The sequence below is a fragment of the Jaculus jaculus genome, chromosome 6 (assembly GCF_020740685.1).
Source record: "Jaculus jaculus isolate mJacJac1 chromosome 6, mJacJac1.mat.Y.cur, whole genome shotgun sequence".
NCBI classification, from domain to species: domain Eukaryota; kingdom Metazoa; phylum Chordata; class Mammalia; order Rodentia; family Dipodidae; genus Jaculus; species Jaculus jaculus.
The window spans coordinates 3,612,862-3,637,744 of record NC_059107.1 but is presented as its reverse complement, the minus strand read 5'-3'; the positions used below and the strand labels follow the sequence as shown (position 1 = coordinate 3,637,744).

Below are 24,883 nucleotides of genomic sequence, written 5' to 3'. Positions count from 1 at the left end.
ACAAAGGCCTACCATATTTCCCATCTAAAAGGAAGCATGGTGTAGTCAGAAAGACAAAATGACTTGCCCCAGTAAAAAACTTCCATATAACACCGTGATGGTAGACACACACCATTCAGTACTAGTGGATCCTGGCAGAGTACACAGCACCAAGTGGGAACTCGTGTGCACTGTGGACTTTAGATGGTGATGGTGTGCCAGCTAATACTGCACAGCAAGCTGGATGCCCATATGGCGGCAGGAGGTACATAAGAATCTCTGTACTTTATTCAATTTTGATATGGAAATAAAAATAGTCTTAAAAAAAAAAAGGTTTGTAGCTTCAGTTGCAGGACATATTAAGAAAATAAGTGGAAACTGAGCTGGAAGTCTTACCGGCTGCTGGGGGAGAAAAATCATCAACAGTTTTAAGCAGCAGTGGACCCTGTGAACTATACACCTGATGACCAGCCTGGTGCAGTAGTGGCAGGACTGTTACGGGGTAACCAACCGTTCTCTCCCAGAAGACTTGTCCAGCTCTTGCTTCTACTCTCATTTAACCATCTACCTCTGCACAAAATCCGAACACATGAAGACAAAACTTAAAGCTCTTGCTTCTAGTCTCATTTATTTATTTATTCTCATTTAACCATCTACCTCTGCACAAAATCCAAACAGATGAAGGCAAATCTTAAAGTGGATCACCATACCCTCAATCCATCTCACTGACCACTAACAGGGAAAGCCAAGTATATAGGGACTTTTTGGTAATTAAAATATCAATTCAGAAACATGATAGAAACTAAGTTAATAAAATTGCTTTAAAAAAACCAGTAAATTATACTTCCAAAGTATAATAGCTATTTTGCCTTTATATTATTTATTTATTTATTTATATTCTTGTGAGAGGGACACAGAGAGAATGGAGCACCATGGCCTCCAGCTGCTGCAAAGAACTCCAGATGCATGCGTCTCCTTGATCTGGCTTATGTGGGTCCTGGAGAATTGAACCTAGGTCCTTTGGCTTTGCAGGCAAGCGCCTTAACTGCTACATCATCTCCCCAACCCAGGCACACACCTTTAATCCCAGCACTTAGGAGGAAGAGGTAGGAGGATTATTGTGGGTTGAAGGCCAGCCTGGAATTACAGAGTGAGTTCCAGATCAGACTGGGCTAGAGAGAGACCCTTGAGAAAAACAGCAAATTAATTTATTTGTGAGGGGAGAAGAGGTAAGGTATGCTAGGGACCTCTTGCTGCTACAAATGCACTCCAAATGAATGCTCCACTTTGTGCCTCTAGCTTTATGTAGGCACTGGGGATTTGAACCTAGGCTGAAACTAGGTGGATGGGCTTTGCAAGCAAGCACCTTCAACCACTAAGCCACCTTCCTAGCCCTACTATCCCCTTTTAAATTTTTATTTATTTATTTGTTTGAGAGAGAGAGAGAGAAAGAGGCAGATAGAGCAGCTGCTGCAAACAAACTCCAAACACATGTGCCACCTTCTGCATCTGGCTTATGTGGTCCTGGGGAATCAAACCTGGGTCCATTAGCTTTGTAGGCAAGTGCCTTAACTGCTAAGCCATCTCTTCAGCCCTCTACTATCCTTTTTAAAACTGATTAGTCTTCCCTACTGCCTAGAACTTGGCACTGGGACAACTTCTTGCTTTAGTATACTTGGATGAGCAAAAGTCCTCCTGCATAAGGGGAATCATGTTCTAAACTAATAATAATTTTTCCTAGTAAAACTCAAAATCCTTAATTTGACAAGCTTAAGTTTCACATTTAAAATAAGTGTCTCTTTTATTCTCCAAGATAAAACTCTTATGATTATTAAGACCTTAGCTGACTCCTGATTATCAGCTTTTAATATTCAGGAATAATTAAAGAAGAAAGAAAAATGCACTGATATAGAAGTGGCATGTTACTAGCTATCCTTCAGTATAGTAACCTGCCCTACAGGATGCAACAGATGTGAAACTCTAACTAACATATCCATTCACGGTCAGCACAAGGACAGCGCCACAAGATGAGTCCTGAGTGAAGTTCTCAGCCAATCCTCCCCTGAATGCAGGGACCTACGTTCTGAACACTCGACAGAGCAAGAGCTGGCTGCCTCAGATACGAAACTGCGAAAGTTGCATGTTTCTACTGAGTTTTAGCAGTACGACCTAACATGTAACATTCCGTACTTAAAAAAAAAAAAAAAAAAGAGAGAGGATATTTTGCTCATGCTATGCCTTGAGTGATATATTCCAACTTAAATTGAGTGTGAGGTAATTCATTCTAAATGATGCACGTTTTCCTTTCTCATCTAGTGTCTCTCACCATTGTCAATGCTTCTATTCAGTGATGCTTTTAGATGATTACTAACAACAGATTGTAATCAGCTTTTCTTGAAAATGCACCACTAATTTCCTGTGTTACCTTAAATAGACAGCTGACTGCAAATATGACACTACTGCATGCTTTATTCTAAGAGGTAAAACAATGAGGGAAATTTTGGACCTTTTTTTTTTTTCCGGAGGAGAAGGCAATTTTACAGCTCACAGTATAAACCTTGAGATGTCCACTGTTTGGAATAAACCCACTTTGGGGGAAATTTGTACCACTTTCCTTCTCAGAAGAATTCATCTAATTACTAGAAAATAGGTCTCAGTAATGTCTGGCTTTGTTCCTTAAACAAAGTTGCTGGAAAGCCCCCTGCATCTCCCACTCCAACCCTTCCTGGGGGTTCCAGTCTCCTGCACATCCTCACCCCACTCAGACAGGGGCACGGCCCTCCGTGGAACTGTCCTCTGTCCTCACTCAAGGACCAGAGCAAACGCCTGGAACCCATCCAAGGCCTCCCACGGTGGACTCCGCAGCACGGAGGGGGACCAAGAATCCTGTCTGTCTTCTTCAAGGAACATATGTCCAAGCCGCAGTAACTCACGAACACGTGTGATGTGTGCCTTACTAAGGACAGCTAGAGCTCCTGGGGGCAGTCTATTCAGAAACACATATGCAGGCCCAGGTCTGCAGGGCAATCCGCTGTGAACGAGGTGAAGAGCTCGCTGGACTTGTAAGAGAAAGCTTGTTTACACCGAAGCCCCTAACCCGGTCTTCTAGGGTCGCCATCTGCACCTTTCTCCCATCATCTCCCCCTCAACCGCAACTAGGCTTTAGCCACTGGCTGCTTCTCAGAGTCTTCAACAATCTTCCACTTTATCAAATTCAAAGGCCCCCTTTCAGCCTTCAGTCAACCTCTCTATAGTACTAGATTCTTGAAGGTGCCTTCACTTGGTTTTCAAGATAAAATAGGTTTAAAAACCTTCCCCACCTCCCCAGTAGATTTGCTGGATCTTTCAACACGAGCCCTTTCCCTTCTCCAACTATGCTCATTCCACGGTTCTGCATGCCACACAGATGCCAATGACGTCCACACTGGATGACCTCCCCCCTCAGCTCCAGACCCTGGATTATACATCTACCTGCCAGCTTCATTTGGCTCAACTTAGCAGTCCAGAGGCAACTTAAACTGAAGTGCTCAACACAGAACTCTTCATTTCTTCCCTCAAATTCTGCCCATTCCTAGCATATGAATTTGTGGGTTAGGGAGATGGCTCAATCGGTAAAGTGCTTGTCACACAAGTGTGAGGATGTGAGACAGAATCTTCAGAACCCGGTCTGCCTCAAGTCCTGGTGCTCAGGAGGCAGAGACACGGGACCCCTGGGCCCCAAGGCTAGAGAGCCGGGCCAAATCAGCAAGCTCGAGACTCAGCGAGAGAGCCGGGCCAAATCAGCGAGCTTGAGACTCAGCGAGAGCCGCCTCAAGGTGGCAGGCTGTAGAGGAAGATGGCCAGCATCGTCTCTGACCTCCACACGTGCACCCATAACACACTTTCATGCACACCACACACAGAAAAAATGCCAGCTTGTTCCACTAGTATCCTGCTGTCCAATTAAGAATATGGAGAAGTAATTTTGGGGTCAGGTGAATTCCAAGTCTGCCTGGGCTAGAGTGAGACCCTACCTTGAAAAACAAAAAAGAAAAAAAGAATTTTTGATCCTTGTCTTTCTTTTTCCCTTAATTTAGAAGTAATGTCTGGCAATTCAATCTCCAGAACACATCTTCCATTGCTGCCACCCAGTCACCCAGCAACACCTTGTGCGTTACCAGCAGCCTCCTCACAGCCTGGCTTCCACCCCTGCTCATTACAATCCACAACCGGCAGCCAATCCAATCTCCTCAAGCTATAAATCAGGTAGTGCTGCCTTGGCTTAAACCTCAATACACTTTCAAGGAAAGGAGAATTCCGTGGCCTGAGGCGCAGCTCCCTCAGGGTAGGGTCTCTGGCCTTCCTGCTGCACCAGGACGTCTGCGGGGACTGCCTCAGCTTGCTTTCCTGGCTCTTGGCCCTGGATGGCTGTGTCCCTGCACCGGCCTGTCTTGCTCCCTGTGATCACTCAGGACCCCGCTGAAGTGCTTCATCCTGAAAATGTCTTAAGTAGCTCCTCAGTTACGCTCATACTATTTATTTTTATTACAGCACCTATTGCTACTTGCTGTTTTCTCATTTACTTCTTAATTTTCTGTTACTTCATCCTTGTTCCCTTAATATCTAGGAAGAGTGTCACCAAGTAAACACTCAAAAACTTAAACACATAATCTTATCTTGATAGAGAGAGAACGAGTGAGCAAGCATGTGAATATAAATGAGGATGAGTGCTCCAGGACCTTCTGCTACTGCCAACTCCAGACACATGCACCACCCTGTGTATCTGGCTGTACATTGGTACTAAGGAGTTGAACCCAGAACAGCAGGTCTTGTAAGCAAGTGCCTCTAAAGGCTGAGCCATCTTTCCAGTCCTAATTTTAATAATATACAGATATATACCTCACTAAGGAGCTATAAAGTTCATAAAACTTAGTTATCATGGTCATTAGAAAGTATGAGTTAAATAAGTTATGCAATATAAATTTATATATAAATGTAAATTATTTAAGTTTAAAAAATATTTTTATTTATTTGCAAGCAGAGATAGAAGGGGGAGAGAATTGGCATGCCACCACAAACAAATTCCAAATGCATGCACCACCTTTGGCATCTGGCTTTATGTGGATACTGAGGAATTGAACTCGGGTCCTTAGGCTTTACAAGCAAGTGCCTTAACCGCTGAAACACCTCTCTAACCCATAAGTAAGTTTTTAGAAAGGTTTTAATGAATATTAGTGTTTTCTCTCAATTTTTGGACATTTAATCTCTAAGAATGTTTTAATAGGAATGATAGAACCTATATTTCCTTTATAGTTTCTTCATGCTTTTGTTTTTGGTGGAGGGGGTTCAAGGCTGTAGCCCAGGCTGACCTGAAATTCACTTTGTAGTCCCAGGCTGGCCTCAAACTCACAGAGATCCTCCTGCTTCTGCCTCCCAAGTGCTGGGATTAAAGGCACCACTACGCCCAGCTTCTTCATGCTTTTAAAGAACAGAGTTTAAGAAGTTAAAGAACAGGGTTGGAAAGATTGCTTAGTGGTTAAGGCGCCTGCCTGCGAAACCTAAGTACCCAGGCCCGATTCCCCAGGACCCACATAAGCCAGATGCACAAGATGGCACATGTATCTGGAGTTCGTCTGCAGTGGTTGGAAAGCCCTGGCATGTCCATTCTCTCTCTACTTGACCCTCTCTCTCTCATAAATTAATAAAATATACTTTTTTAAAGATTCAGAAAAAGAACTTAAAGAACAGAACCTGAAGTCAGGTATGGTCGCTTACACCCATAATGCCAGAACTCAGGAGACTGAGGCAGGAAAACTGCAAGTTTAAGGTCAGCCTGGGCTACAGTGAGACCCTGTCTTTAGAAACAAACAAAAACCCCCAAGCCCTCCCAAAAGACAACTATGTCAAGAGTTTTTCCTTGTTAACTATTTCTATATTTAATATTATTACACATCTTTTAAAAACTCCCATTTTATAGACAGGGAAATAAAAGCTCAGGGTGTTTAAATTGTTAATACAACAGAATTAAAATTCAGTTTAAAAAAAAAAGCATTTTCAAGCTAGGTGTGGTGGTGCACACCTTTACTCCCAGCACTCGGGAGGCAGAGGAAGGAGGATTACTGTTCAAGGCCACCCTGAGACTACATAGTGAGTTCCAGGTTAGCCAGGGCCAGAGCAAGATCCTACCTCAAAAACAACAACAACAACAAACATAGTCTCAGAGACAGTACTTTTAACCATGTGTTATGGAACTGGGACCTTGTAAAATGAAATTTATCAACTTTTAGAGAAAGTCCACTATCTTGCTTTTTAATTCCTAGTTTTATTATTCAATACCAACTGAAGCTATCTTATTCCATATCGCAGATTCCTATTGATAAAAATCTTTGAATTCCTCAAAAAAGATTTTTTTCTATTATTTGAGAAAGACACAGAAAGAAACAGAGACACAGTGAGACAAAGAGTGGGCCAGGGTGTCCTGACACTGCAAATGAACTCCAGACACATGCACCACACTTTGTGCTTTGGTTTTACATGTATTCTTGGAAATCAAACCTGGGCCATCAATCAGCCTTTACAAGCAAATGCCTTTAACCACTGAGCCATCTTTCCAGCCCCTTGAATTTTTTTTCTTGAATCAACTTACAACATCCTTGCCAGCAGGGATTAAGTCTTCTATCCTTTAATGATTAACAAGGGTTTGTTGTTAAGTCTATTGGGTTCACAGCACGGTTACGAAAAAAGTTAACAAACAAACAAACAAATAAAACAAAACAGAAAAAAAAAAGCCGGGCGTGGTGGCGCACGCCTTTAATCCCAGCACTTGGGAGGCAGAGGTAGGAGGATCGCCATGAGTTCAAGGCCACCCTGAGACTACAGAGTTAATTCCAGGTCAGCCTGGACCAGAGTGAGACCCTACCTCAAAAAACCAAAACAAGCAAACAAACAAACAAAAAAAAAAAACCCAGCCTCTTCTGGCATAAATGAGGTAGCTGGGAAGATAAGGGGCAGGGAGGACAGATTGGTGTGTGTATCTCACAGGCAAGGAGTCTCTAAAAAGTCATGTTTAAAACCTTACAATGTTCTAAGATAAAAGACTGCTTTTTGCTGAGAAAATCCCTGGAATCACAGATCAAGAGAAGAGTTACATGGACCACAGGTTCAGTCCAAAGTGAGCTGGGTCCGCTGCTGTAGGCCACTGATGACCAGCATAGAAGGACATGGTGGAAGAAAGCCATTCCCTGCTGGCAGTCAGGAATTTAAAGTAACAAGGCAGACTCCTCATTGGAGGCATGTCCTCTTTCTCCAACTTGGCCCGTCTTCCACGGTTCCACTACATTCTGATAGTCTACAAAAAATGTTTTCTACAACACAGGGTCTCATGTAACCCAGGTTGGCCTCAAACTCACTATGTAGCTGCAGGTGGCCATGGAACTCCTGATCTTCCTGCCTACACCTCCAGAGTGCTGGGAATAGAGGCATGCGCCACCAGAGCTGGCTTCAAATTCTGAACGGATTATACCATTGGTTAGGGCAGAGCACTCAGGATCTAACTGCCTCTAGAAAGGCCTTCACAGACAGACAGAGAATGCTTTGCTAACCTCCCACGTGCTTCTCAAAAGTCAAGACTACCCATCCCAACATCAACACACAACTGCATATTTCCATATGCCAATGACAACTATGGCAAAAAGAAACCAACAAAGTAATTTTATTCACAACTATGAAAAAAAAAAACCTAGTAACATATTTAATAAGAGGAGAAAGGGGCTGGAGAGATGGCTTAGCAGTTAAGTGCTTGCCTGAGAAGTCTCAGGACCCTGGTTCAAGGCTCTATTCTCCAGGACCCACATTAGTCAAATGCACAAGGGGGCGTACGCATCTGGAGTTTGTTTGCAGTGGCTAGAGGCCCTGGCGCGTCCATTCTTTCTCTCTATGTTCCTCTCTCTCTCTGTCCGCTGCTCTCAAATAAATAAATAAAAATAAACAAAATAAGTTTTAAAAAGAGGAGAAAGATATCTACAAAAAAAATTATAAAATGTCAATGAGAGAATTTGAGGGGAACACATAAAGGAAAGATATTCCACATTCATGGAGTAGAAAAAACAATAGTGTTAACGTCCTTGTCATCCAAAGTGACCTACAGATTGGCAGGGCAATCCTTATAAAATACCAATGGCAGGCTGCAGAGATGGCTTAGTGGTTAAGGCACTAAAAAAAAAAGCCTAAGGACTAAAAAGCCTAAGGATCCAGGTTTGACTCCCCAGTACCCATGTAAACCAGATGCACATGGTGGTTCAAGAATCTGGAGGTTGTTTGCAGTGGCTAGAGGTCCTGATGTGCCCATTTCCTCCCTCCCTCCCTTCCTCTCTCTCTCTCTGTAATAAATAAAAATAAAAGCCAGTGTGGTGGCACACACCTTTAATTCCAGCACTTGGGAGGCAGAGGTAGAGGGATTGAAAAACCAAAAAATATAAATAATAAATAAAACAAAAATGTTTAAAGTACCAATAGCATTTTCATAGAATTAGAAAAAAAAATCCTGAAACAGAACTACAATACAAGCAAGCAAATAAAAACCCCAACAGACAAAACAATCTTGAGCAAAAAGCAAAGCAAAATGTACAATACCTCCTGCAAACTATTTCACAAGCTACATCCTCACCTCAGCACAGCACTGGCATAAACACAGACACCCAAACCCATGGAATTCCACTAGCACTTAGACATAAACTCTTCTTGTATCAGTTAACTAGTCTTCAACAGGTGCTAAGAACAGGCACTAGATAAGACAGTCTCTCTCCTACAAGTGCTTCTTGGGAAACTTGTTATCTATGAAAACTGAATAAGCAATGAATGGAGGTACCATCTTCACTGCAGTCAGACTGGCTAACATCCAAACAACACAAATGCTGGCAAGGATGTGGTAGAAAAGGAGCTCTGGACCACTTCTGCTGTGACTGTAAAGCCACTATGTGAACAGTATAGAGGTTCTTTAAAAACTAAGAAGAATGGGCTGGAGAGATGGCTCACTGGTTATGCGTTGCCTATGAAGCCTAAGGACCCCAGTTCGAGGCTTGATTCTCCAGGACCCACGTTAGCCAGATGCACAAGGGGGCGCACACGTCTGGAGTTCGTTTGCAGTGGCTGGAGGCCCTGGCGCACCCATTCTCTCTCTCTCTACTTCTTTCTCTGCCTGCCTGTCACTCTCAAATAAAATAAAATAAACAAAAATATTTTAAAAACTAAGGAGGAGGGCTCTCTCATATGCAGAAGCTTTAAAAAGCAACTACTTGATAATAAAATAGTGATTTCTAGAGGCTGGGAAAGGTTGGTGGGAAGAAAAGTGAGCAGATTTAACCAGTGCATGTATGGAAATATCACACTGAACATTTCTACTAATATATACAATTAATATGTGTTAATAACGTAATTAAAAAATTCTATTCTTGGGCCTCCAGCCATTGTAAGCAAACTCCAGACACATGTATCACCTTGTGCATGTGGCTTATGTGGTTCCTGGGGAATCAAACTTGGGTTCTTTGGCTTTGTAGGCAAGTGCCTTAACCAGTAAGCCATCCCCCCAGCCCATAAATCAAGTTTTTGAAAAAGAAGTGAAGTAAACAATCTCTGTCACTGTAACAGAGTGGATATAAGATAAAGCATTAATGGGCTGGAGAGTTGGCTTAGTGGTTAAGTCACTTGCCAGCAAAGCCTAAGGACCCAGGTTCAATTCTCCATATCCCATGTAAGCCAGTTGCATATGGAGTTTGTTTGCAGGGCTAAAGGCCCTGGTGTGCCCATTCTCTCTCTTTCCCTCTCTCCCTGATTAAAAAAAAAAAAAAAAAGATAAAGCATTAAGCAGATGCCAGGTGGTTCTGGGGTTGGTCAGGGAAAGTGATCATAACCTAAGTACGTACGTATTGACATACACACACCTTTCCATGCTACGGTACACGTGAAATGTCACTCCACAGAGTGACACTGGGAGAAAGGATAACTAGAATATGATACCTGCTGCTCATTACAATGGAGCCAAGTCCTCAGCCTACTACTTACTGGTCCAGGGTCTTGTAATAAATGTCCAGGTCCTTGTTAACAAGTTCGGTTGTTCTCATAACAATCATCATCTCTCTGTACTTTTCCTCAGCATCCCGAAACTGAGGTTCTCGAAGTTCTTTCTTAAAATGAATGATTTCTTCTTCATAACCTTTCTGTCGCCCCAATGCCAAACTGTGATTTCTTTTTATAGCATCTATTTTCTCTTCCAACTTTTGATGTTCACTGTGTAAAAGGAAAAATGACAAATGAGGACTGCTTTTTAGCTTTTAAGCAATCTTTTTAGTTTTCTTTTCCTTTTTCATTTTTCTAAGAGGAACAGTCTAACTCTAGCACACGCTGGCCTGGAACTCACTCTGTTGCCCAGACTGGTCTTGAACTCATGGCAAATATCCTACCTCAGTCTCCTGAGTGCTGGGATTATAGGTATGAGCCATCATGTCCACCTCAACAATTTCTTTAGATAGCTGTTATTTTCATTAGCCATCAGTATATGAGTCTCTCCTTGATTTAAATTTAAAGGCTTTAGTACTAAAGAATATTTGTTCCTTCCAAATTTCTTCCAGCCTTTAGTTTCTAAGCTGCCGCCTTTTGTGTGCCAAATCAAGAACCTGCAGGCCATGTGGGTGCTGAGAACTTCCCTGGCTTCTGGACACTGACCGTGTGTCCAACACCGCAGTCGGTCTTCTGATTCTGAGCATTAAGAGTTACTGCGCTTGCATCAGCTTTGCTCACAGCATGTAGAGTATCAAGGACACAATACAACTTTACCTTAGATAAATTAAGTCATTTCCTACAGTAACATTTATTAAAATCTGCATGCCTCTAAGAAAACAAAATTTATTGCAACAGCATAACAACCACACTATTATTCAAAAAGTGGCCTACTCAATTTTTTCTAAATCAGGAAGATTACACAGACTTCAATGTCTTATTTGACAATCACTTATTAAGCACTTTCTTACATGCTACAACACTTTCAGGTTTACAAAGTCTTATGTGGTTGGCCTGCTTCGCTGATATTTCTGTTGTTTCCTAGTTAAGAATGGTTTGAAGAAAAACATTCTCCTGGCATCTAGATGAGCATGAAAAGCATCATCAAGCCGGGCGTGGTGGCACACACCTTTAATCCCAGCCCTTGGAGGCAGAGGTAGGAGGATCACCACGAGTTCAAGGCCTGGGCTAGAGTGAGACCCTACCATGACAAACAAAAAAGAAAAAAAAGAAGAAGAAAAAGAAAAAAAGAAAAGCTTCATCAAATTCTAAGCACAGAGACTTAAAAACAATCACTGTGACTCTGGGCCATAGCATCCTAGTGCACAAAACAGGAGCATGCTAAAAAGGACAAGCCCTTTCTGTTACGAAGTCTCAGCTCCTTGGTATAGGAGTGAGATTTTAAATAACGAAGCCAAGAGTACTTACACACAGATAACCATGTTAGCTCATACAAGCTACGTTACATCTTTACCTTCACTGGATCTTTTAGAAAATCCTCCCAACATTTCCTTCATTCAGATTTTTATACAAATTCAGGAAAACAAAAACATCTGTAAGGAAGAGCTAAATGCATGAGACCTAGATTTAACCAGCTAATGTGTTCAAACAAAGAAACAAAACAAAACAAACCCAACTTAACCTTTTCCTTGTTCTTGGAAGGCAGCAACTAAATTACCCTCCTCCAAAAGCAAGCAGGGGAAGGAGGACTATGGCTCATGTTTCCCAAACTGCTGTGGCGTTATACAATCACAGCCAGGACCCAGCATGCGGCACACCTTTACCTCCACACTCAGGAAGCTCAGGTCAGAGGATCGTGGTGAGCTCAAGGCCAACCTGAGCCTACTTAGTGAATTCCAGGTCAGCCTGGGCTAGGCAGAATCTACTTCTAACCCCGACACACCATGTTCCCCCCAAAGAAATTAACAACTGGAGAGCTAGAGATGGCTTAGCAGTTAAGGCAAATGCCTATCAAGCCTAAGGACCCAGGTTCAATTCCCCAGGTCCCACATAAGCCGGATGCACATGGTGGCACACGGATCTGGAGTTCATCTGCAGTGGCCAGAGGCCTTGGTATGCCTATTTTCTCTCTCTCCCTCTCCCTCTCTCTTTCCCCTCTGTCACTAATAAATAAATAAAATAAAATCTTTTTAATAAAGAAATGACAACTGGGGCGCTCTAGAATAAGCATCCATTGACAAACTGCGTGGCTTGTACTCATTCTGAGCACAGTGTCAGAGCAGCAGTGAGCTGGGGACGCGGCGTGTTTTGTCCTTGGGAGGAGTGTGGCCCATCCACCCATCACCAGTGTCACCCTCAATTACACCACTTCTTCAGTCACCCCAAAGAAATACTCTTTTCAAAAAACAAGGTTTTACTATGTAGTTCAAGGCTAGCCTTAAACTTGCGATCCTCCTGCCTCAGCTTCCTGACAGCTGGGTTTATAGGCAGCTTCAGCAATACAATTTTTTTTCAAGGCAGCGTCTTACTTTATTAGTCCAGGCTGGCCTCCATTCACTATGTATTCTCAGAGTGGCCTCAAACTCATGGCAATCCTCCTACCTCTGCCTCCTGAGTGCTGGAATTAAAGGTGTGCACAATCATGCCCGGCAATAATACAATTTTTGAGGCCATAAAATATATTTGTATAAAACCTTTCTCAAAGTTAACAGGCTGATGCTCAAAATCTTTTGTAAAATATGTATTTAATTTCTTTTATATTATAATACAGATATTTACTAAACTAAGGATTATTTATCCAAGTATGGTGATACAAGTTTATAATCCCAGCCCTAAGGAGGTGAAGGCAGGATTGTGATTTTAAAAAAATATATTTTAATTTTATTGATTTATTTGAGAGAGAGAGAGAGAGAGAGAGAGAGAGAGAGATATTTTGGGCATGCCAGGGCCGGTAGCCACTGCAAACAAACTCCAGATACATGCGCCACCATGTGCACCTGGCTAACGTGGGTCCTGGGGAATTGAACCTGTGTCCTTTGGCTTTACAAGCAAGCGCCTGAACCGCTAAGTCATCTCTCCAGCCCAGAATTGTGATTTTAAAGTCAATGTGGGCTATAAAGGAGAACCCTACTCAAAAGTAAATAAATAAAAGGCTATTATAAAAACATACTCTTTCATTTGTAAGACCTGCATTTGTCCCATTTCCTTCAAATGTTGTTTTCTTTCTTCTTCAACTTCTTTTAGCTCCTCGTTTCTTTTTCTTAAGGTAAGGTTGTCCTGTAGCCACCTTTCTTGTATCTGAATGTAAATATGATGTCAGTTAACAACAATGGCTATGTTACTATAGAAACTCAGTAAGAGGCCAGTGCTGATGGGGTCACAGAGAGGAAGGCAGAGCCAGTGTCATGGGGTCTCCTGACGGGCACTCCTGCATACAGCTTGCACCAACTGTCCTTTTGTGACCCTCACATAAAGAAGAGGTCCCTCTTCTGTGGGGAGTCTTCTTAACAAATTATTATTGTTATTATTGCTGTTAATTGAGGTAGGGTCTCACTCTAGCCTAAAGTGAGCTGGAATTAGTCTCAGGCTGGCCTCAAACTCACAGTACTCCTCCTACCTCTGCCTCCCAAATGCTGGGATTAAAGGCATGTGCCACCACTTCTGGCAACAATTTTTTTTTTTTTTTTTTGAGGTAGGGTCTCACTCTGTTCCAGGCTGACCTGGAATTAATTATGTAGTCTCAGGGTGGCCTCAAACTCACAGTGATCCTCCTACCTCTGCCTCCCAAGTGCTGGGATTAAAGGCATGCGCCACTGTTCCTGGCTAACAAATTATTTTAACATGTACTTTGTATACTTATTTGCTTGTAAGCTCTATTCAAGTTTTCAGTAAAAAGTGCTATTAATGGGCTGGAGAGATGGCTTAGTGGTTAAGCATTTGCCTCTGAAGCCTAAGGACCCTAGTTCGAGGCTCGATTCCCCAGGACCCACGTTAGCCAGATGCACAAGGGGGCGCATGCATCTGGAATTCGTTTGCAGTGGCTGGAGGCCCTGGCGTGCCCATTCTCTCTCTCTCTATCTGCCTCTTTCTCTCTATGCCTGTCGCTTTCAAATAAATAAATAAAAATAAACAAAAGTGCTGGGCGTGGTGGCGCACGCCTTTAATCCCAGCACTCGGGAGGCAGAGGTAGGAGGATCGCCGTGGGTTCAAGGCCACCCTGAGACTACAGAGTTAATTCCAGGTCAGCCTGGACCAGAGTGAGACTCTACCTCGAAAAACCAAAAAAAAAAAAATAAATAAACAAAAGTGCTATTAATAACAATTTTAATTATAACTACTACTACTACTATTAATAACTACTGTTATTAATAGCACTTTTAATCAAAAACTTGAAATACTATTATATATATACAGAAACTTAAAATGAAAAAATAATTAAACATTACAGTATTTAATACTTACACCTACCAGAGCATCATACCCAAGACCACCCCTCCACTAGACAGCCTACTGACCTAAAGATCATAAGATCACATTATGATGTATAATTATTTTTTAAAAGATTTTATTTTTTATTTATTTGAGAGACACAGAGAAAGAGACACAAAGAGGGAGAGAATGAGTGTGCCAGGACTTCCAGCCACTGTAAATGAACTTCAGACGCATGCACCACCTTGTGCATCTGGCTTACATGGGTCCTGGGTCCTTAGGCTTGGCAGGCAAGTGTCTAACTGCTAAGTCATCTCTCCAGCCCTTGATTTTTTTTTAAACTTTAAATATAAGTGTTGCTGGTTAGTCATTGTATATTTAATTAGATCAGGCAGGTAGACAATTTGCCTTTACTTGATATATTGTATAGCTGAAATTCCTGGAGGGGGAGCCAGGTACAGAGGTTTATGCCTGTAAACCCAGCACTTGGAGTAGAAGCAAGGATACCAAAACCAGGCAAAGATAGAACAAAGGAAGAAAATTACATACCAATCTCCCTCCTGAACATAGATGCAAAAATTCTCAACAAAATATTGGCAAACAGAATGCAAGAATATATCAGAAAGATCATTCACCCTGACCAAGTAGGCTTTGTCCCAGAAATGCAGGGATGGTTCAAAATGGGCAAATCGATAAATGTAATACATTATATAAATGGACTGAAGGACATCAAATGCTGAGAAAGCACTTGGCAAAATCCAACATCTCTTCATGATAAAAGTCCTACAGAGACTGGGAATAGAAGGAAGAAATCTCAACATAACAAAGGCTATTTATGACAAGCCTACACCCAACATATTACTAAATGGAGAAAAATGGGAAGCTTTTCCACTACAATCAGAAACAAGACAAGGTGTCCACTGTCCCCACTTTTATTTAATATAGTTTTGGAAGTCTTAGCCATAGCAATAAGGCAAGAGACACACATAAAAGGGATACAAATTGGAAAGGAAGAGATCAAGTTATCATTATTTGCAGATGACATGATTTTATGCAAAAAGAACCTAAAGACTCTACCAGCAAACTGTTAGAGCTAATAAACACCTATAGCCATGTAGCAGGATACAAAATAAACATACAGAAATCAGTAGCCTTTCTATATGCTAACAACAAATACACAGAGGATGAAATCAGAGAATCACTCCCATTCACAATTGCATCAAATAAATAAATAAATAAAGTACATTGGAATAAACCTACCCAAGGAAGTGAAGGATCTCTACAATGAAAACTTTAAAACACTCAAGCGAGAAATTGCAGAAGACACTAGGAAATGGAAAGACATCCCTTGTTCTTGGATCAGAAGAATCAATATTGTGAAAATGGCAATGTTACCAAAAGCAATCTACACATTTAATGTGATCCCCATCAAAATTCCAATGGCTTCCATGTCACTAGCCATCAGGGAAATGCAGATTAAAACTACATTGAGATACCACCTCACTCCTGTCAGATTGGCCACCATCATGAAAACAAATGATCATAAATGTTGGCGGGATGTGGAAAAAGAGGAACCCTTCTACACTGCTGGTGGGAATGCAATCTGATCCAGCCATTGTGGAAATCAGTGTGGAGGTTCCTAAAACAGCTAAAGATTGATCTACCATCTGACCCAGCTATAGCACTCTTAGGCATATGTCCAAAGGACTCATCTCATTTCCTTAGAAATATGTGCTCAATCATGTTTATTGCTGCTCAATTTATAATAGCTGGGAAATGGAACCAGCCTAGATGTCCCTCAACAGATGAGTGGATAATGAAGATGTGGCACATTTATACAATGGAGTTCTACTCAGCGGTAAAGAAAAATGAAGTTATGAAATTTGCAGAAAAATGGATGGACCTGGAAAGGATTATACTACCTGAGGTAACCGAGGCCCAGAAAGCCAAGCGCCACATGTTCTCTCTCATATGTGGATCCTAGCTACAGATGATTGGGCTTCTGCGTGAGAAGGAAAATACTTAGTAGCAGAGGACAGTAAGTTAAAAGGGAGATATAAAGGGAAGAGAAAGGAAGGGAGGAGGGTACTTAATAGGTTGATATTGTATATATGTAAGTACAATGATTGAGATGGGGAGGTAATATGATGGAGAATGGAATTTCAAAGGGGAAAGTGTCGGGGGGGGGGGAAGAAATTACCATGGGATATTTTTTTATAATCATGGAAAATGCTAATAAAAATTTTAAAAAGTTAAAAAAATTTTAAAAAGTTATGGTAAAGGCAAAAAAAAAAAATTCCAATGGCATTCTTCACGGAAATATAAAAAATATCCAAAAATTCGTTTGAAAGCATAAAAAACCTCAAATATCTAAAACAATTTTGAGCAACAAAAATAAGGCTGGTGGTATCACCATACCTGCTTTTGACCTATACTACAGAGCCATAGTAACAAAAACAGCATGGTATTGGCACAAAAACAGACATGTATATCAATGGAACAGAATAGAGGACTCAGATGTAAGTCCTGGTAGCTATAGCCACCTGAGCTTTCACAAGAGTGCCAAAAATACTCATTGGAGAAAAGACAGCCTTTTTCAGCATATGGTGCTGGGAAAACTGGATATGTATCTGTAGAAGGATGAAAGTAGATCCTTATCTCTCTCCATGCACAAGAAGTAAGTCCAAATGGATTAAAGACCTTAACATCAGACCTGAAACTCTGAAACTGCTAGAGGAAAAAGTAGGGGGAACCCTTCAACATATTGGCCTTGGCAAGGCCTTTCTGAATATAACCCCAATTGCTCAGGCAATAAAACCACAGATTAATTGCTGGAACCTAATGAAATTACAAGCCTATTGTATGGCAAAAGACACTGTGAATTTAGCAAAGAGGCAACCTACAGAATGGGACAAAATCCTTGCTAGCTATACATCTGATAGAGGATTAGTATCTAAGATATACAAAGAACTCAAAAAATTCAATAATAAGAAATCAAACAACCCATTTAAAAAATGAGCTATGGAACTAAACAGAGAGAAATCCTGCTGGAACTGAGCTGATATCCTCCTCCATGTAGACCAGCTGACAGAAAACTGGAAAAAGCCATGCTGCATGCAGTTCAATGGGAGAGAGAAAAATCACCAGTGAAGATACTCAAGAGTGGACACTGCAAACCTTATATTTGGCCAGCTAGACCAAATGAGCCAATGGGTACAATAGTGGCACATCTGTTATATATCCCTGATACTGAAAACCTACAACGGGGTTGTCATGAGCCCTAGGAGTGTTAACGTCTGCTGGTGTCTGGTTAAAAGTATACCAAACTGCCCAGTAAGCACTTCTTTTAATGTTCATACCCATATATTAATGCTACTCTCACTTCTGGCCAGAGAACCTTCTCTTTTCAGATGGCAGTAACCTTGGGATGACTCAGAAGGCATCATGGTGCTAGAAAGAAGTGACAGGAGTGCTCAGCACTGAAACATCTCAATCACAACCTCCCTGGTTCAGGGTCCATTGCGGAAGAGGTGGATGAAATAATGTAAGAGCCAAAGGAAGGGTAGGACTCCTTACTGTGTGCTCCTCCATATACAAAATGGCCTGGATAACCATGACCTCATAGTGCCTGACACTATCTACACAAGACCATCATAATAGGAGGAAAAGATCATGATATTAAAACAAAAGAGAAACTGACTGAAGGAGAAGCGATATGATGGAGAGTAGAGTTTCAAAGGGGAAAGTGGGGGAGCAAGGGAATTACCATGGGATTTTGTTTATAATTATGGAAGTTGTCAATAAAAAATATTTTTAAAAAAATTAAAAAACAAACAAACCCAGAAAATCAAACACAACTAACAGCAAAAAAAGAAAAAAGAAATTCCTGGGGGAATAGCCAGAAAGCTAGTAGAAAGCTGATCTGCCTAGTACCTAATATATACTAGGCAGATGTTTTACCAGTGGGTGACATCCCCATGCTTTCAAAGAAGACTTTTATTTTTTATTTTTGTTTGGTTTGCAAAGGTAGGATATTTCTCTAGCTCAGGCTGACCTGGAATTCACTATGTAGTCTCAGGGTGGCATCGAATTCACAGTGATCCTCGTATCTCTGCCTCCCATGAGCTGGGACTAAAGGTGTGCGCCACCACTCCCAGCTTCAAAGAGACTTTTAAGCACCATTAACACCAGGTACTTAAACAGCAAACATTGATTAAGACACAGGAAGAGAGAAATGATGTCATTTCCAAAGACACTAACTACATGCCTACATACAGCATGTGGAAAATAGCTTTTCAACCTAATTTTAATTTGTGGAAATTAATTTCTTTAACAGCAAAAAGTAATACAGGAACCAACTGCAAAATGACCTAATATTTTCCATACAGATAACTTTTAAGATTACATTAGACATCTTTTGTGTAAATTTAGTAAGAGTAAGAAAAGACGCAAATACTTGCAGAAAGATATTCACTGCCACATGGCTTAACAAGGAAAAGAGTACTAAGCCTCAGTAAGTGAGGACACTCGACTCACCACTTACTCAGCGCGAATGACACACCGACCCACCTCTCACTTAGCGAGAGTGACACACTTGACCCACCGCTCAGGAGGCTGAGGCACAAGGAGCACATATCCAAGGTTAGCCTGAGCTCCGTAGTAAGACCTTGGAAGAATGTGACAAACCTATGAGTTGATATACAGATCAAAATATACTAACTAGTCGGGCGTGGTGGTGCATGCCTTTAATCCCAGCACTCGGGAGGCAGAGGTAGGAGGATCGCCATAAGTTTGAGGCCACCCTGAGACTCCATAGTGAATTCCAGGTCAGCCTGGGCTAGAGTGAGATCCTACCTTGAAAAACCAAAGCAAAACAAAACAAAACAAACAAACAAACAAACAAACAAAAAAACACTAACTACTGGCCAGGCGTGGTAGCACATGCCTTTAATCCCAGCACTCAGGAGGCAGAGGTAGGAGGATCGCCATGAATTTGAGGTCACCCTGAGACTCCATAGTGAAACCCAGGTCAGCCTGGGCTAGAGTGAGACCCTACCTTGAAAAATAAAAAACAAAACAAAACAAACAAACAAACAAAATATATATACTAACTACAGTTATAAATTACTATGAATGGTAATATCCACATAAGCCTTCTGCTGAAAATAAAGAAGAAAAGAATGTCACGGAATTGTTTTGCTCTTCTTACATTTTCATTCAATACATCTTCTGTTATGAGAAAGCTCACAACAAAAATAAATAAATAAAACTCACCACAGAAAAGATGGTGTAAGTGATGCCATGACTAAAAAGACCTACCTTCTGTGTATCAATATCTTGTCTCATCATTCCCATCTCTTTATTTATCTTTTCCTTGTGTTTGTCACATTCATTTAACTGAAGTATTACTTTATCAAGTTCAGTTTCTTTTTGCTACAAAAGAAGAAAATACCTTAAGCACATGAAATAAAGATATAAACAAATACATGATTTTGTGTGAACTTACCTTCCTGTATTCGTCTTTTCCATCTTGAATATAATTGTCAATGTCTTTCATATAACCAAGAATGTTTTTAATCTTCTCTTTGATATCACTGATCTGGGGAGAAATTTATTAAATTACACTAGATGAGCCAGGCATAGTAGTTCATGCCTTTAATTCTAAAAATTGATAAGCTGAAGGATGCAACCTGGTGTTTGTAGTGTGTTCCAAAACAGCCACAGCTACATAGTGAAACCTTGTCTCAAAAAATAAAAAATAAAAGGAATTGCTGGGCCTGGTGGTGCATGCCTTTTATCCTAGCACTTGGGGGTCAGAAGTAGGAGAGCACCTTGAGTTTGAGACCAGCCTGAGACTACATAGTGAATTCCAGGTCAGCTTGGGCTGGAGTGAGACCCTACCTGGAAAAACAAAAACAAAAAGCTGGTGAGGAGATGGGTCTGAGCAGATAGAATGCTTGCCATGTAAGCATGAGGACCTGAGGAGAAGTCCTGGTTCACCCTAAGTTTGATTCTCCAGCACCCACATGAACAGCGAGATGTGGCAGTGCATGTCTGAGACCCCAGTCCTGTTGGAAGAATTGACTGGAAAATCACTGAGAGTGAGAGACCCTGTGGCTGAGTGACAGAGAACACCCAATGGTCTCTTCTGGCTTCAGAATGCACGAGCACAGGAACAAGCACTGTGGGGGTGTTCCACCCATTCTTATTTGAGTAGGCTGTTTTTATAAGCCCAGACAACTCCCTGGTCTCTGCCCCACTTTATGGGATTGAGGTTATAGGTATGTGTGGCCATGCCCAGCTATTTTACATGGGATCATTTGACCTCAGGCACTTTTAGGCCCTCATGCTTGGGCAGGAAGTGCACTAAAGTTTTGGTCTTACTCTAACCCAGGCTGACCTGGAATTCTCTAGGTAGTCTCAGGCTGGTCTCAAACTCACAGTGACCCTTCTTTGTGTCCACGCCCAGCTCCACCCTTTTTATTTTATTTTATTTGGCTTTTCGAGGTAGGATCTCACTCTAGACCAGGCTGACCTCGAACTCATGGTGATCCTTCTACCTCTGCCTCCCAAGTGCTGGGATTAAAGGTATGCACCATCACACCCGGATGCTCCACCCTTTTTGAAAGAGGGTCTTACTCTAGCCCAGGCTGCCCTTGAACTCACTGCCAATCTTCTATCTCAACTTCCCAAGTGTTAAAATTATAGAAATGAGCCACCACACCTATCTTTAATAAGAATTTTGCTAGGGTGTGGTGCATGCCTTTAATCCCAGCACTCGGGAGGCGGAGGTAGCAGGATCACAGTGAGTTTGAAGATACCCTGAGACTACACAGGAAATTCCAGGTCAGTCTGTGCTAGAGCAAGACTACCACACACACAAAAAAATTCAAATGACAAAACTGTATCACAGGCCAAGTGGAGTGCTGCATGCCTTTGATCCCAGCACTCAGTAAGCTGAGGTAGGAGGGTTGCTTTGAGTTCAAGATCAGCTTGAAACTAATTCCAGGTCAGCATGGGCTAGAGCAAGATCCTACCTCGAAAATCCAAAAAACAAACAAACAAAACAAAACACAAAAACCTGTATCACAGGGCTGGAGATATGGCTCAGCAGTTAAAGGGCCCTTGCTTGCAAAGCCTTTTGACATAGGTTTGGTTCCCCAGTACCCATGTAAAGACAGATGAACAAAGAGGTGCTTACACCTGTAGTTCATTTGCAGTGGCAAGAGACCTTGATGGGCACATTCTCTCTCTCTCTCCCAAATTAATGAAGTTTAGAAAAAAATTATTTAAAAAAATCTGTATCATCAAGGCTGGGCATAAGGAGCAAGGCTTTAACTTAGGGAAGTGGCTGTGAGTTCAAAGCAATGCTGGGCTACAAAGTGGGTTTCAGGTCAGGCTGATCCTGCCTCAAAAACAAGACGTGCATCATGAGGGCTGGATTTGCAACTTTGTGTTGCGTGCTCACCTAGAGTACTCAATTTCCAGCACTGCAAACCTAAGTCACTACTATAGAAGGAACTCGCAAATGTTGTTTACCCTAAAAAGGTATTCAGTGTCCTGTGAAATAATGGTGCTATAAATATTTAACATAGATGTTTGACAAGTAGATACATAAATGAAATCTTACTTTATCCTGTGTCACCTTGTTACTTGTTTGTTTTTTGTTGATCAACTCTTCTTTTTCCTGCTGGAACTTTTCCAAGGTTGTTTCCAAAGGATTTACCTGCTCCTTAGCATCCTGAAAATACAAAACCAGTCTTCTAATATTACATTACCTTTCTTAGTGTCAGACTTGACAGCCTTAGTAAAAAACATGTACTGTCAGACCTTAATGTCAACTACTTATTTGTTCCTCTCTTGACAATCCTGTCAAATCTGAGAATTTAATACTTTTTTGTTTTGCTTTGGTTTGTCAAGGTAGGGTCTCATTCTAGCCCAAGCTGTCCTGGAATTCACTATGTGGTCTCTGGGTGGCCTTGAACCCATGGCAATCCTCCTATCCATGCCTTCTGAGTGCTGGGATTAAAGGTGTGTGCCACCACACCTGACTCTTTTTTCTTTTTCTTTTTGGTTTTTGAGGTAGAGTCTCACTCTAGCTCAGGCTAACCTGAATTCACTATGTGTTCTCAGGGTGGCCTTGAACTTCATGGTGATCCTCCTACCTCTGCCTCCCAAATGTTGTGATTAAAGACGTGTGCCACCACGCCTGGCTCCTTTTTCTTTTTTTAATTGAGAATGTTCATACATGAACATACTGTCCTTTGGTCACAATCTCCTCCACAATGCCCTTCTTTTGTCCCCCTCACTCACTCATGTCCCACGGAACTCCCTCCCCTTTCTGACCAGTCTTTCTATTCTGATGTTCCTTTCTCTTTGTCGTCCTCTATCATTCATGTCAAAATGTTAATGAAGCCAGGCGTGGTGGCACATGCCTTTATAAATCCCAGCACTCGGGAGGCAGAGATAGGAGGATTGCGGAGAGTTCGAGGCCACCCTGAGAATACATAGTGAATTCCAGGTCAGCCTGAGTTAGAGTGAGACCCTACCTTAGAAAAAAAACAAAACAAAACAAAACAAAAAAGTTAATGGGCCAGCAGCACTATGTTCATCTCAAACTTGAACAGTAAACAGGCCCAAAGAATGACTTGTCCAGTGTCACAACAGTAAATGCAGCATTTGAGATTCTAACCTAGCCCAGTCCCTGAGTTTCCTCTTTACCACTCTGCCTCAGTCACTGACTAGATTCTGTAATCTTTAGGCATGAATTTTCATGAGTTCAACAGGAACCTATACCAGCTCTGTGGGATCACAGAATAGGAGAGTTTATTCAGTCCAGCATTCTCTTCTACCGTTGGTCTGATGCTGGTGTGCCTACTCTTACTTTGGATTTCAAATAATAAACTATTTTACCTGTCAGAGGTCCCTAGCATGTACCTCATAACAACTTGATAAACATACACATAATATAACCATGGTTTATACATGATGAACTCACCATGCGTGGTGGCATACAACCTTTAAACCTGCAGATGAGAGGCATAGGTAGGAGGATCACTGAATTTGAGGCCTGAGATTACATAATGAATTCAGGTCAGCCTGGGTTACAGGGAGACCCTACCTTGAAAAACCAAAATAAATAAATACACAAAATAAACAAACAAAAACAATAAACACCGAGATCCTAAAATACCTTCAGGATTTATAAAGGTTAAGGGCAGACACAATTATTTACTATGACCTCAGTGCCAGTGTATTTCCTCATGCTGGGAAGTGGTATGATGTGGTGAGAAGTCAAGAGTCTTTTTTTAACTTTTTAAAATTTTTATTAGCATTTTCCATTGATTATAAAAATATATCCCATGTTAATTCCCTCCCTCCCCCCCACAAGAGTCTTTGATGTTAGAAGATCTATCTGAAAATCAACCTTACTTCCCTTTAGCAACTCATGGGACATCTGTAAACCTGTTTCTTTTAAAAAAATTTTTTTTTGTTTATTTTTTATTTATTTATTTGAGAGCAACAGACAAAGAAAGAGACACAGACAGGGAGAGAGAGAGAATGGGCATGTCAGGGCTTCCAGCCACTGCAAATGAACTCCAGACACGTGCGCCCCCTTGTGCATCTGGTTAACGTGGGTCCTGGGGAATCCAGCCTTAAACCAGGGTCCTTAGACTTCATAGGCAAGTGCTTAACTGCTAAGCCATCTCTCCAACCCTATTTCTTTTTTTCTATAAAAAGGAAATTTAGTGCTAGGCATGGGGGTATACACCTTTAATCCCAACACTTGGGAGGCATCAATGGGATTGGTTGAGTTTGAGGACAGCCTGGGCTAGAGTGAGACACTACCTGGATAAAACAAAAAAGCGAAAGAAAAAAAGGAGATTTAGTTATCTAACTCAATAGAGTTGCAGGATAGTAAACATTTTAATGTTAAAATTAAAATGTTAAAATGTTTTATAGCTAAATAACACTAAAACAAGGTAGTATTGTTTGTCCTATATTCAAAACTTCTGATAATTTGTAGTCTAAAAATTATTTAAGGAATAAAGGAATATTTATAAAAATTAATGTTAAACAGATTAATGGAGATGAAAAGGCCTAAGTGAGGTCAGGGGAAAAGATTGAGTAAAGGAAAGGTGGAGAAAGGACTAATCAAAATCTAAGGGGATATAAATAAGTCATAAAGAAACCTACTTTTTTGGACAATGGAACACTCAGAAGCCATAGATTGTTACTAGAAAATTTTCAGTGCCAGGGATGGGATACCTTCCAGTGAGCTGTTGGCCAGGGAGATCCATGATGCCCCCAAAACATTAGAGGCCATTGTTGAGGCTCTTCGTTTCCCACCAGGAATAGATGGTAAGACCCTACTGCTGAAGACTCCACATACTTGGGCTGCAAGGTCACCGAGAAATCCTGCTGGAGCTGAGTTGAAAAGCCCCTCCATGTAGACCAGCTGACAGAAAGCTGGAAAAAGCTA

The 24,883-nt window shown here is 41.4% G+C and overlaps 1 protein-coding gene across 1 annotated transcript in view; it reads right to left on the bottom strand.

Moving 5' to 3' along the window:
• Rad50 (RAD50 double strand break repair protein) overlaps positions 1-24,883 on the bottom strand; it is a 68,756-nt gene that overhangs the window by 11,033 nt on the left and 32,840 nt on the right. Inside the window, exons 17-21 of the mRNA XM_045152755.1 lie at positions 22,031-22,141; positions 19,907-19,999; positions 19,720-19,833; positions 13,142-13,269; positions 10,018-10,242 (exon numbers count right to left, since the gene is read on the bottom strand). Coding sequence (XP_045008690.1) covers positions 10,018-10,242; positions 13,142-13,269; positions 19,720-19,833; positions 19,907-19,999; positions 22,031-22,141 — 671 coding nt within the window. The remainder of the gene's footprint in view (positions 1-10,017; positions 10,243-13,141; positions 13,270-19,719; positions 19,834-19,906; positions 20,000-22,030; positions 22,142-24,883) is intronic.